Source organism: Spermophilus citellus (genome assembly GCF_964194105.1).
Source record: "Spermophilus citellus genome assembly, chromosome: 4".
In the NCBI taxonomy this organism is placed as follows: domain Eukaryota; kingdom Metazoa; phylum Chordata; class Mammalia; order Rodentia; family Sciuridae; genus Spermophilus; species Spermophilus citellus.
In genome coordinates this window covers 138,812,186-138,827,059 of record NC_138185.1, presented here as the reverse complement: position 1 = coordinate 138,827,059, position 14,874 = coordinate 138,812,186, and the positions used below count along the sequence as shown (strand labels likewise).

Here is a 14,874-nt window from a genome sequence, read left to right as displayed (position 1 = left end):
AGCTTGTTGCTGCAGAGAAGCATTCTACACATAGGTGTTGATTGTTACTTTGTTATAATTGCCAGCAGTTATAAGTGTATATTCATAGCAGATAAAAGTATACATGTGAACTCTCTGAGATAAGCAGTTAAGTTGACTTGGAGGTTGTTTGAATGAATTAGTTATTGTGTTTTTTGTAAAGTACTTCCCTTATCAAGTGAAATCACCTTAAGTTCCTCTCAATTTAAATTATTTACTATAAATTTAATCAGGGTAAGAGCATAAACAAGGGCTGGGGTTGTGGCTCAGGGTAGAGTACTCACCTAGCACTTGCAAGGCCCTGGGTTGGATCCTCAGCACCACATAAAAATAAATAAATAAAAATAAAGGTATTATGTCCAACTATAACTAAAAAAAAAAAAAAAAGAAAAAATTTTAAAAGAGCATATGTAATCTAACCTACTGCTAAAACAAAGTTGTTTGGTTTTGGTTTTAGTGGTATGCATTTAATTATTATGAAGACAACAATTTTTTTTACATTTTATTACAATTTTATCATAAAAGACACAAATCAGAACAAGACACAAGGCAAAGTTTGGGAGCATCTCAAATGCAAAGCTTCCCTGCCATATTCATTTAAAATATATCTTAATATATTTTATGTCCTCATGGAATCAGAGCCCCTCATCCTCCCACCCAGCCATGTGCTTAACCTTGAAGCCCCATGGAGCCTCCATGTCCAGATATCTTATTGAAATTCCATCAGGTAGGTAGGATTGACTGAATCATTGGCCACACAATTGAATCCTTAGCAACGGTGAGAAGCTAAATTCAGTGAAATCCTGTCTCAAAATAAAATACAAAATAGGGCTGGGGATGTGGCTCAGTGGAGTTCCCCTGAGTTCAAACCCTGGTACAAAATAAATATATATATATATATATATATATATATATATATATATATAAATCCTTCCTCATAAAAAATGTAAATTGAATGGTCAGATGGTGACTAATGCCTTTTTTATCCCCAGGACCCCTACTTTGCCCTCCCCTCCTTCCCTTCCCGGAAGCTACCTGGCTCAAGGTCACAACCTTCTCATCATATCCTGAGTCATCTCATCTCTTAGCACAGATTCAGGGGGACCCCAAATTTATGCTCCTGATTTTTCTTGGTTATGAGCAACATGACATGAGCATTCTAGCTGATGGGTTGGAGCTGCCAAGAGATTAATAATCTTCTATAGATAATCCCCAGAATATAGTAAGGATTCAAAAATAGAACCTGATTATTTCCAGAGCAAGCAGAGCTCTTTTTTCCCTTTCAATAATGAAAAAAATGCCAGGCGCAGTGGCACACACCTGAAATCCCACAGCTTGGGAGCCTGAGACAGGAGGATCACAAGTTCAAAGCCCCCCTTAGCAACAGTGAGGAACTAAGTTCAGTGAGACCCTGTCTCAAAATAAAATACAAAATAGGGCTGGGGATGTGGCTCAGTGGAGTGCCCCTGAGTTCAGTTCCTGGTACAAAAAAAATATATATATATATAAATAAAATCCTTCCTCATAAAAATGTAAATTGAATGGTCAGATAGTGACTAGCACCTTTTTTATACTTAGGGTTTAAAGTATTTAAATACATCTACGAGAAGAAAAATACTTTTTTTAAAAAAGGTATTAAAAAGAAAATTAGTGGTAGGTTGGCCCTGTGGAGGTAAGACAAGAGGATCATTTGTTGTAAGTGGCAGCTGAGTGCTTGTTCTTTGAGAGCATAGACCAGAGGGCAGTATTATCTTTAATAGTCTGGTCACATTTAAATTGCTTTAGCTAATTCCCACCAAAGGAAGGCATTACATTAGCACTGAAGCCCTAAAATAATAGCATAAATACATTCTACCTTTCTCATTCTTAGGACATCAATAGTGAAGAATTAACTTGACAAGGAATCATTCTATGGACTGCACAAGTTTAAAATCTCCTGATTTCCTTTTCCCCATCATCATTCTGTGTAGCAACATACTTACGAGCTACATAGAAGATTCTGGTTATAGCAAACTTTCCTTAAAACCACATTAAGCTTCTATTGGCGTTAGATGAGTTCTATCACTGACCTCCTCCTAGAGTACTAGGATAGCTTGGGGGGAGGGGGGAGGTATTTGATGGTGTGATGGTCCTGTTTAACTTCAGCCCCCAGTTTGAGTTCTCATATGTTCCTCTTGGGTTAGGATGAGGACTACAATGAAATTAACAGTTGCCATGAAAGTGAGCCATCGGTGACAACTGAGGCTGTGCACTATCTGTATATACAGGTGAGGCCCTGTGACCCACAAGTCTAATCCAACTTATGTCTGTTTATGTTTGGCTTGTAAGCCAAGAATGGCTTTTATGTTTTTGAGTGGTTATTTTAAAAAATCAAAAGGGAAATAATATTCTGTGACATATTTATAATGTTTTGCTCTTGACTTGAAGGTCATAATGTACAAATAAAAACTAATGACATCATTGGATTAATTAGCCCTTCTTGGAAATTTGAGTTTGCAGTCTTATAAGACAATAAATAAAATTTTACTGCACTCTGAATTTTCATATTATTTGTAATAAGAATTTAAGCAAATAAATCTTTTTTAGAATAACCAATTATATAAAAAATAAGTATAAGGGCTAGGAATGGAAGCTTAGTAGTAGAGCACTCACCTGGCACATGCAAGGGTTTACTCCTCAACACAGAAAAAAAATTAAATTTTTAATGGTTATTTTGGGGTGCTACGATTATACATATTTGCTCCCAGTGTTGTTTTTGTTTGCTTGCTTACTATTATTGTGTGTCCTGGAGATTGAACCCAGGGCCTAGTGCCTGCTAAAAATGCACTCTACTACTGAGCTTCATTTTTACACCCCAAAATATTTTTTGAAGTATTTTTTTAAATACTTCTTTTCAGTGTAAAAAAATCACGTCTTTCCTATAACTGTTTAGAATCCATATTACAAATTTTTAAATAGATGATTACATTAATTGCAGTTAACCTCCTTAATTTATACTTTGTAACCAAGTCCTTCCTGGTCTGTTCTTGTCTGCAGATGGAGTACTGTGAAAAGAGTACTTTACGTGACACCATTGACCAGGGGTTGTATCGAGACACCATCAGACTGTGGAGACTTTTTCGAGAGATTCTGGATGGATTGGCTTATATCCATGAGAAAGTAAACTTTACAATATTTTGTGTCCAAAACTGACATTTACATAAATTTATGACTAAATTTAAAAATTCAAAGGTGAAAATGGAGAAAAATATAGAAAACTTTGTATATTGTTTCATAGGACAAAATATCAAAAGCTAAAGAAATAGTACCAGGTATCAAAGTTCAAAGAAAACATTGAAGGTTAGGACAGGGATTAGCACACCAAGACTCTCTTAATACCTCTTTTTCTTAGTTCTATAACCTAAAACTGGCTTTTGTATCTTTAGGTAGTTATTTAAAAATCAAAATTATAATATTTCATAACAGAATTCAAATTTCATTGTCCATCAATGAAGTTTCATTGGAACAAAGCCAGGATCATTTGCTTACATATTGCCTGTGACTGTTTTGCTGTAACAGCAGTTTTGAGTAGTTACAACAAAGATGAAATGCCTATAACTTATTACCTGGTCTTTTATAGAAAGTTTGCCAACTGCTGAATGAGGAAGAAATATTTGATCATGTATGGAATATTGAAGATGATTCCTTCATTGGTTTAGAATAAAATACCGGTGTGGTTGATACATACCAAATTTGATCCTAACAATTAGTGCTGCCCTTTCTGGAAATAAAGAGAAACTAGAAAGACATCTGGCAAGGAGAAGAATAAGAGTCTTTTAGTAGCATAGCATGCTATGTGTATAAAATGTTATTTTAAAGCTAGAAATTGCTATTATGATGTAAATGCTAAGGGGCCTAGCTTCAAACTGAAATATTGCATTTTTTTTTAATATTTTTTTTTTTAGTGGGATAGACCTTTATTTTATTAATTTTATGTGGTGCTGAGAATCAAACCCAGTGCCTCATACATGCCAGGCAAGTGCTACCACTGAGCTCCAGTCCCAGCCCCACTGCTTACATTTTTTAAATGGGATTGTCTAATGTATTAGCTAGTGTAAATATATTAATTTTTTTTCTTTGCCTCAATTTTCATGAACTCAAAATGTTTTTACTATGTGAAGAAGCAGGCCTGTACTTTATATGACTAATTTATAAATAATTTGTTGGAAGCAGAAATTTCTAAGTTTGGAAATAAAAATGAGTTCTAATGAAGGCCATTAATTACTTTTTGTATTATAGGACATGAAACTATAAATATTATGATAAGCCATTAGGAAGAGGAGAAAGCAGGATTCATTTAACGTAATCACTGAGTATCTACTGTGTGTACTGGGCATGCAAAGTGAATTGTTAGAATTACCATGGAAGAATGAATGAATTGGCACTTGTAAATGTTGGTAAAATTTCAAAATTATGGCATTTGCCATTAATGAATGGAGCTGGAAAAAATCATGCTAAGAGAAATAAGCCAATCCCAGAAAACAAAAGCTTAATGTTTTCTCTGATATGAGGATGCTAATTCATAATGAAGGTAGGGGCAGCTAGGGAAGAATAGAGTTACTTTAGATTAGGTAGAGGGGAGTGAAGGGAGAGAAGAGGATATGGGAGTAGGACAGATAGTAGAATAAATCAGACTTTATTACCCTATATACATATTATATATAACTATATGACCAATGGGATTCTAAATCATGTACAACCAGAAGAATGAGAAATTATACTCCATCTATGTATGATGTATCAAAGTGCATTCTGTTGTCATGTATACATGTATTCTGTTGTCATGTATAGAACAAATAAAAAAATTTGAATGAGTAGAGAAAAGCAATAATGTCCTAGGCAGGGGAAATAATACAAAGAAAGGAATAGAAAAGGAATAAAAGTGGTATGTCTTACTGACCAGAACCAGGGTTTTGTGATGCAGCAGAGTGAAAGATAATTTGATGAACTCAGTGGAAGGAACCTTGGGTGCCACAGGGAGCCATTTGGATTTCACTTGATCAGGACAACCACAGATGAAAGAGGGAGATTTTGGAGAGATTACCAGACAATTGGGAGACATTCCAGAGATCAGATTCCTGGACTATTGTGGTCTGAGAGAAGACCTAACCCAGTTTGCATCACTAGGCTGGCCTTTCAGTTTAGAAAACAGGTATAACTACAAAGTATGCATGGGAAGCAACCATTAGATTCTTTACTTTCTTCCAACAGGGAATGATACACCGGGATTTGAAGCCTGTCAACATATTTTTGGATTCTGATGACCATGTAAAAATAGGTGATTTTGGCTTGGCAACAGATCATCTAGCCTTTGCTGTGAGTATTTTAATAATTAGACTATACTTGAAAGTAGACCCAGGTTCCTTGATAACAACAGGATATCAGGTTGCCTGAACCCTGCCATGCAACCCTCAGGAATTTGGCAAATATGAAGGCATATACTGCAAGTGATCTTGTAGGCTTTGAAATTGTAATTATGTTTTAATAAGTGCCTTCCACTTGAGGGATACAAAATTATTGGCTGTGAATGATATTTAGGTTAAAGGCATACAGTACTTTATAAAATAATTTGGTATTTTGGTCTACCATGCTTTATACTTAAGTCTTTAGCTTGGGAAAGTGAGGCTCAAAAACATTAAACACTGGGATAACCCAGCCCTAAACAACATATAACTCAAAAGATATTTGTTCTTCACAACATTGTAGTGACTTAAAATACAAAGCTAATTAATGTGAGGTGAGCGAAGTACTGATATAAGAGTAAAAGATAGGGGGAAATTAACATAGATTTGTGAGAATCAAGAAAGACTGTCAGCTCTGCTTAGTGGTACACACCTGTAATCCTAGCAGCTCGTGAGGTTGAGGCAGGAGGATCACAATTCAAAGCTAGCCTCAACAAAAGCAAGGCACTAAGCAACTTAGTGAGCCCCTGTCTCTAAGTAAAATACAAAATAGGGCTGGGGATGTGGCTCAGGAAAAAGAAAGACTGTCTAGATGAGTGCAATAGTGTGTACCTATAGTCCCAGCTGCTCTAGTGGCTAAGGTGAGAGGATTGCTTGAGCTCAGGAGTTCAAGACCAGCCTGGGCAACCTAGTAAGACCCTGTAACCACCCACCCACCCCAAAAGAAAGAAAGACTATATAACAACACAGTGACATTTCAGATAGGCCTTAGGAGTCCAGTAGACTAAGTTGAAGACAGGGCCTAGAGACATCAGGACAGGGTATTTCATCATAACCAAAGCTGTGGGTGAGCAGATGTGAGTGTTTGAAGACCACATGTTCTGTTTGGTTCAAAGTGTAAGGTGTAGTAGAGAGTAAGAAAAAATGCTAAAAGGTTCTCTGGCCTTCAGTGGCAGAGTTTTACTTAGCATCATTAGCCAAAGGTATTAGGCACTGTGTTAGTCACCTTTTTATCACTGTGACCAAAATAAATGACAAGAACTACTTAGATGAGAAAAAGATTTTTTGGACTTATGATTTCAGATGTTTAGTTCATGGTTGGCTGGTTTCCACTTCTCTGGACCTGAATTTAGACAGAAGATCCTGGCAGAAGGACATAGTGGAGGAATGCTGCTCAGCCCATAACAAATAGGGAGTGGAAGAGACCAAGCAAGACACTTGGGACAAATTATAAATCCCAAGGGACATATCTCCCAGTTACCTACTTCCTTCTGCCACACCCTACCTGCCCACAGTTAGTCCGTTCAAATTATTAATCCATGAAATTGATTAATCCACTGGTTAAGTTATGGTTCTCATAATTAATCATTTTGCCTCCTGGAGTTTTGCGGGGCTATGTCATAGCCAAACATAAGAGGAACCAAAATCTCTAAAAATGCAGTTCATTCCAAGGGTAGTTGGAGAAAGAAAATAGGATTTGGATTGATGGTAAAAACAATCACAGGGGCTAAATAAGAAGGTAAGGTTAGAAGAAATGGAGAGAGCCAGGTACAGTGGTGCCTGTGACTCTGGAGGTTGAGGCAGGAAGATTGGAAGTTCCAGGGCAGCCTGAGCAATTTAGGGAGACCTTGTCTCAAAATAAAAAATACGAAGGACTGTGGATGTAGCTCAGTGATAGAGTACTTGCCTAGCTTTCAGGAAGCATGGGTTCAATCCCCTGTACTACAAGAAGGAGGAAAGGGAGGGGAAAGACGGAAGACAGACAGTAGAACAGGGAAGGGCAGGTGTTGAAAAATGCTAAGGCCAAGGAGGAGCAGATGATGGGATCTTGATCCCAAACTAAAGATTATACCTCCGCGTCTGGAGGTGTAGGGAGGTAGATGACCAGAGGCTCTGCAGTCTCGCTGACCTGGACTAGAATCCTGTTGTTGCCACTGCTTTTAGTACAACCTTGGGCAAATTGTAAGCCGCTCAGAACCTCATAGTGCACCTAATACTAGTTCCTGCCTCAAAGAATTTTCAGCAAAATAAATTCAGAATACAGGTAAAGCGCCTGGAACAGGGTCTGGCACTAAGAATGGTGAAGGGGCTGTTATTGATAGCGGTGCTTGTAATAGGAACCAGCAGAGGGATGTCATAACCGTAGTGATTAAAGTGTTGCATGAGACAGTGCTTCAGAGATATATAAAAGGTCAAGCCATTTAGAGATGTTAGCAGTGAGTGACAGTGAAACAGATTTGGTGACCTGGTGCAAGGAAGAGTCAAAAACTGATCCTGAAAAAGTAGTAGCAGAGTAACAGTGGCAAAGTTTAGAAAGTAGATGTTTTGTTTTGTTTTGTTTAGTACTAGGAATTGAGCCCAGTGGTACTCTGCTACTGAGCTACATCCCAGGCCCTTTTTGTTTTTGTTTTGAGACAGGGTCTCACTAAGTTGCTAAGGCTGGCCTGGAACTTTCTTTCGATCCTCTTGTATCAGCATCCTGAGTAGCTGGGATTACTACTGGCATCCACCTCCTTACCCAGCTTGTTGTTCTCTTACTCTTCCTAGTAAATAACTAAAACAAAACATTTAAACTCAAAAAAAGCATTATTATAATTATTCTGATTTTCATGTAATATTTTTTCAATGTATCTTCATTTAGAAATGGACAAGCTACTCCTATTGCTATAACATTTGAATTTGCTAATTGGCTTACTTTTGTTTTTAGGCTGATGGGAAACAAGATGATCAGGCAGGAGATCACTTGATAAAATCAGACCCTTCAGGTAAATCCAGAAGACTGAATTTTTTTTATTCATGTATTTAAAAGCAGACCACAAAATTTCTTTAACCTGAGTCTTTACTCAGGTTTACTTCTAAAGACTCTATTCTAAAGCAAATTTTAATTGCTCACTAAGTTAACAAAATTATAAAAATGCCTTAATTTTTTTCCTTGTCACTGTGTTAATTGTTCTTCAGCACTTTAAGGACTTCAGTTAATAGAATAATTGGCTCCCACATGCAAACAGCTCTTTGTCCGACACTAGTGGTCATGTGAAATTCTCTGGGGCCTGGCTGGTCTAGGGTCTTCTCTCTGCCCAATCCCTCCTTGACAACAGCAAAGACAGGGTATTTGGACATACGTGACTATGCTTATTGTGCATTTCACATTGCTTTCTCCTTTAAGTGCTGCAGACGTTTAATAGATCAGGCCCCACTCATAAGAAATATCTTTTCTTTTTCTTTTCCTTTCTTCCTTTCTTTCTTCCTTCCTTCCTTCCTTCCCTCCCTCCCTCCCTCCTTCCTTCCCTCCCTCCCTCCCTCCCTCCTTCCTTCCTTCCTTCCTTCCTTCCTTCCTTCCTTCCTTCCTTTCTTTCTTTTTTTTTTTTTTTTTTAATAATTTGCTGTATCTTTAAGTCCAAATACTGGAAAGCTTTCCCTCTGGTTTCCTCCACACAGGCCATTTGACTGGGATGGTTGGCACTGCTTTGTACGTAAGCCCAGAGGTCCAAGGAAGCACCAAGTCTGCATACAACCAGGTACAGAGCTTTTAGGAAAGGGAAAGTTCTCAAGAGAGAAATAATAGTAAGAACATCAAAATCACAACATTAATTACCAGCTGAAATAGGAGCCAATTCATGCTCCAGGCAGGACATGTGGTTACTGAGGGCATGGACTAAAGCAGGCACTGTTGATGCCAGGAGCTTGTAGTCCATCCATCCATCCAAAGAAACTGAGCTAACCCCTGTCCTGGGCAAGGTCCTAAGAATACAGGGGACAAGGCAATCAAGTGAATAAGACAACTGTGGCCCCAGTCCTCCAGGAGTTTATTCAATGGTGACTAAAACAGACAATAAACATATAAAAAAAGGAATAATCACAAATTATAATAAGGGCTATTTTTGCACCGAAGCAAAAATAAGAGTCAAGTTATAAGACAACATCTTGTTTTTAGAGAGCATCTTCTCTAAATAAACTGATCAGGGAAGGCCTCCCTAAAAGGATGACATTTAAGATCATGGAATTTATTTGAAGTGCACAGGAAGCCACTGAAGAATCAGGAGCAGAAAGTTCACTCCAGCTGTGCTAGACACTCTGCAGAAGTCCAGGGGGAGAACTGGTTACTGTCACTGAAGTGGTAGCAATAGAAATGGAGAGAGTTGTGCTACAATAGAGGGGAAATGAGAGATTTTCCTAATGGACTAGATGTTTGAAGGGGAAAAAGTTGAGGTTCAGGTTTTCTGCCTGGAGAACCTGGGTGAAAGGATAGTTGACTAAAGTGAGGAAATGTGGGCAAAGAGATAGGGAAGGGGAAGAAGATGATAGAAAAATTTAGTATGAGGTAAGTAAGTTAGAAATGCCTGATGAGGAATCTAATTTAGATGGACAGAGGTTATTAGAGACCCAAGACTTGAGTTCAGAGAGAAGATCAAAGTCAAAGGTATAAATTTAAGGATTGTCAGAACATAGATGGGATTTAAAGCCATGAGACTGAGATCACCCAGGGCTAAAGTATAAATGCGAAATTTTAAAAATACATCAGCCAGGCAATGTATATAAAAGCAAATCGTCAGGATTGCATTGGAAACTCAAGCCTGGGTTTTATGCTGACGGAAGCATTGAGCAGCAATGCAGAGTTGAAACAGACCACAGAGGGAGGTCTGTTACCAGAGAGAATGAGGGGAGTAGGAGGGTACATACCATGGGTACCTTAGGGTCATTTTTCTGAGGTAGGTGGAAGATTTTTATGAAATCTTCAAAAGTGCTTTGTCCTTTGGCCTGTCAATTCTACCTTTAGATTCATCTAAAGGAAACAACTAGGGAAGGGTAATGGGAAAGTGGTTCATCACAGTGTTGTTTCATATAATAAAAAATAACAGTGTCTGAAAATTGGGATCTATTTCATTAACTATAAGACTTCATGTAATTGAATACTTCATGACATTAACATCACATTTTAGAAACCCATTTTAGAAAAGTGATAATAATATTAAAAATATTCTCACTCTATTAAGTGAATAAAAGAAACAGTAATGTGGTTCTGGTTTATAGTATGTACATGTATGAATATTTAAAAACAAAAAGTGGGATTTAGGGAGATCACTGTTTTACTCTTGGCATTTTCCAGCCAGACATGTAGGAAATGACAAATGGATATTTGTATTTAAGACTTTGAACATGACTGGGGATAAGTCAGGAGGTCCTCCTACTCTTTTTTTCCTTTCCCTCTTTTGGTACTGGAGACCTAGGCCAAGGGTCTTTAACCACTGAGCCACATCTCTAGCCCTTGTAATTATTTTTTATTTTGAGACAGGGTCTTGCTGAGGAGCTAAGGCTGGCCTGAAACTAGTAATACTCAGCCTCCTTAGTCACTGAGATTAGAGGCAAGCACCATCCTGCTTGGCCTCCTACTCCATTTTGAATCCACATTCATTTAAGAGGATTTCTTGAGAGTGGGCTCTGTCTCTCCAGGTACCTGATAAGGAGTAGTCTTTGCAAGCTGATTATGGCTGGCTTCCTGAGGGACACACCATCCCACTCAGTTGTGCTTCTTAGGCCCTGCATAGATTTTTAGTACACTAACTTACCCTTTTGCTTTTTTTTTTTCTTCTCCTTTTTATTATTGCCATTTGTTTTTTGTCTTTTTGTATTCATTATTTAATAATTATCTTGAGTTTTATCTCTTTAGTGTCTTTGGGTTCACTCTATTTTCTTTCTCTGGCCTTTTGTTGTTTATGTTGTTGTTATTTCCCAATTTATTGAGGTATGAATAATAAATAAAATTATGTATATTTAAAGTATACAGTGTGGAGCTGGGGCTGTAGCTCAGTGGTAGCACACTTGCCTGGCATGTGTAAGGCACTGGGTTCAATCCTCAGCACCACATACAAATAAATAAAAATATTGTGTGTCCACCTCCAACTAAAAAAATATGTTAAAAAAATAAGCAAATATGTAAAGTATATGGTGTGATTTTTTTTTTTTCCACCAGGGATTGAACTCAGGAGCACTCAATCCCTAAGCCACATCCCGGCCCTATTTTGTATTTTATTTAGATACAGGGTCCTACTGAGTTGCTTAATGCTTTGCAATTGCTGAGGCTGGCTTTGAATTCATCATGATCCTCCTGTCTCAGCCTCTTGAGGTGGTGGGATTACAGGCATGCACCGCTTTCAGCAGTGTGTGATGTTTTAATATTCACATACATTGTGAAATTATTACCACAATCAAGCTAAACATCCATCTCCTCACCCAGTTAACTGTTGTTTTTTTGTTGGGGGGGGGAGGGAGGTGGTGAGAACACTTGAGATCTACTCTCAGCAAATTTCAAAAATACAATATTATAGTCACCATGCTGTATGTTAGAGCTCATTATAAGAATTTATTCATCTTATAAATGAAAGCCTGTACCCTTTAATCAACATCTCCCTTTTCCCCCCAATCCATAGCCCCTGGTAAACTACTATTCTACCTTGTTACTGTGAGTTGGATTTTTAATACAGTTTCCACATATAAGTGAGATCTTTAAGTATTTATCTTTCTGTTTGGCTTATTTTACTTAATATAATGTCCTCCAGGTTCATCCTTGTTATCCCAAATGACAGGATTTCCTTCTTTTTAAAGCTTTATAAAATTCTGTTATATCTCTCTTTCTCTCCCTCCCTCCTCCCTCTCTCTTTCTGTGTGTGTGTGTGTGTGTGTGTGTGTGTGTGTGTGTAGAGAGAGAGAGAGAGAGACCACATTTTCTTTGTTCATTCATCTGTCCACTGACATACTGATACCAACTTGACTGTTATGAATGATGCTGCAATGTACATAAGCACGCAGATATCTCTGAGACAGTGATATTCTTTTCTTTGGGTATATACCAGAAGTGGTATTGCTATATCACATGGTAGTTCTCTTTTTAATGTTTTGAAGAGCCTTCATCCTGTTTTCCATATCAGCTGTATCAATTTACATTCCCAGCAACAGTGCACAAGAGCTCCCTTTTCTCCACATCCTCACGTTTATTATCTTTCAACTTTTTGTTTTGGGGGTTTTTTGTTTTTTGTTTTTTGATGTTGTTGTTGTTGTTGTTATTGTTGTAAACTGACACAGTACCTTTATTTTAGTTATTTTTATGTGGTGCTGAGGATTGAACCCAGTGCCTCACATGTGCTAGGCAGGCACTCTACCACTCAACCACAACCTCAGCCCTCAACTTTTTATAATAGCCATCCTAATAAGTGTGAGGTGATACCTCATTATGGTTTTAATTTGTATTTCCCTGGTGATTAGTGGCGATGTGTATCTTTTTATATATCTGTTGGCCATTTGTACATCTTCTTTAGGAAATTTTCTGCTCAGAAAAAAAAAATGTGAACATTTACCTTTGCTGAGTTGTATGAGATCCTTACATTTTTTTCATATTAGCCTCTTATCAGGTGTATGTTTTGCAAACATTTTCCCCATTCTACAGGTTGCCTTTTAATTTATTTTTCCTCTTTAATTGTATTTCCATATTTTTCTGGGATAGTCACATGATCTTTCAGTTGTACCTTTCTTCTATCCTCACTGGTATGGCTTTGTAGTCAATAGCTGACCTTTACTATCAGCAGCAGATTTTGGTCTGTTTCACTTTTAAAATGATTCATGAAGATGCAAAATAAAGCAGATTTCTTTTTTATGTGACAGTGCTGGGGATTGAATCCAGGACAAGGAGCACGTAAGGCAAATGTTCTGAGCTATATTCCCAGCCAAAGCATATTATGGCAAGTCTTGGTTGTTCTATCCCTTTAGCCGTTATTTTCAGTCTTTAGCCAGGCATTATCTATGTGTATAGATAAACTGATTAGTTACTTTTCAAAAAAAATTTTGAGCAAAATTATGCCAAATATTTTACTGTGAACCTAAAATAATCTTTATACCTGTAATGGTTTAGAAAAAATAGTCAAATTTTTCCAGTGTGACTTGTTTTGCACTTACACAAACTTTATTTCAACTAACAGTGCTGATTCTATAATTCTCTGGTAAATTATACTTTCATATAAAGTATCTCTAAATACAATTCTTTTTTCCCCTCAGAAAGTGGATCTCTTCAGCCTGGGAATTATCTTCTTTGAGATGTCCTATCACCCCATGGTGACAGCCTCAGAAAGGATCTTTGTTCTTAACCAACTTAGAGATGTATGTATCGGGTGTTTGATGCATAAATTTCTAGTAACCTCAGTCTTAGCATGGAGATTAGAATTTGAGGTAGGATATTTTCCTGGCATTTATAATATAGAAGAGGTTGTCCAACTACAATGATTTAGTTGCTGAGACATGCCAAGCTAACTAGTTCTCCCTTTGCAGTGAAATGTTTTCTCAATAAGAGAAGTTGCCTCATTTAAGTTGCTAAAATAGCAAGTTTGTGTAACCAAAGACTATCAGCACTTAGTATGGTCTGTTGATCTATCTTCTGCACTTCTAATAAGTAGAAATCCACTCTGCTTACATGTCTCCAATAATGATAAACTTCCCCAGTGCTGTTTGTTTTTGGAAAGCTTGGAGAAATTGCTAGATTATAGTTATTATTTTTAAGTTAGTCTGAGAGATTTAATCTTAACATTAAAACAAAAGAATCTAAAAGTTTTTGTATGCTATCAGTGCAGTTATTAGTGTATGGGAATGGGTTTAAGAATAAGGAATGTTTAGTTATAGAAAAGAAAAATTTGTACTGAATGGACTTGGTATAGTGAGACCTAAAGAAAACTACCATGACCAAAAGTTAATATAGTCTGTGAAAATATCAGCCACTGAATTGTTTTCCCCAGTGAAATTTCCTTTTGTCTTCTTGAGATTAATCCTTACCTCTTTTACTGCCTGAGCTAAAAAGGATTAACATTGCAGTGTGTGAGGTCAAAGGTGCCCTTTAACAGCATTAAAGTGAAAGTGCAAAGTAAGGTTTGGGCAATGGTAATTTAAGATTCACATATCCATGAGCAAGAGATCTGGAGAGCCTTCTTCCTCCTTGCCAAGCCATGCAAAGCAGGAGTATTCACTAAATTAAATGTCCTACACTGTAACTAAGTATTCTTCTCTAGATATTTTGAAAGTAATTGCATTCTTTTATTGTCAGTGCAGTTTGGAAAGCTGTAATGAAAAAGTAGATAAGGTGCTTACTATCACCTTGCCTTGATCAGAATGCTCTTAGCTGATTATGTCTTTGATGAAGTAACTTTCTTCAGTTTAAAATTCATGCTTCCTCCTTCATTTCAAGAATATATAAACCATCAAATTAATGTTATAATTTAGTTCCTATATACCAGACCTTTTGGAGACATAGTGGTTTTAATGTTGTTTTTTTTAAATTTTATATTAGCAGTTTGATAGGGGCTATTTGACTTTTTTTCAGCTATGTGTTTAATAACTGCTCTTTCTGTCTCTGAAACCATTAGATTTTTAAATACTT

The 14,874-nt window shown here is 37.1% G+C and overlaps 1 protein-coding gene across 9 annotated transcripts in view; it reads left to right on the top strand.

The window, feature by feature from the left end:
- EIF2AK4 (eukaryotic translation initiation factor 2 alpha kinase 4) overlaps window positions 1-14,874 on the top strand; it is a 104,325-nt gene that overhangs the window by 50,288 nt on the left and 39,163 nt on the right. For all 9 annotated transcript variants that reach the window (XR_014021590.1, XM_081290980.1, XM_081290983.1 and 6 more), the window contains 6 exons: window positions 2,202-2,285; window positions 3,055-3,177; window positions 5,269-5,373; window positions 8,167-8,224; window positions 8,898-8,977; window positions 13,506-13,607. Coding sequence is in view for 8 of the 9 variants with exons in the window: in XM_081290980.1 (XP_081147106.1) it covers window positions 2,202-2,285; window positions 3,055-3,177; window positions 5,269-5,373; window positions 8,167-8,224; window positions 8,898-8,977; window positions 13,506-13,607 (552 nt within the window). In the remaining variant the exon portion in view is untranslated. The remainder of the gene's footprint in view (window positions 1-2,201; window positions 2,286-3,054; window positions 3,178-5,268; window positions 5,374-8,166; window positions 8,225-8,897; window positions 8,978-13,505; window positions 13,608-14,874) is intronic.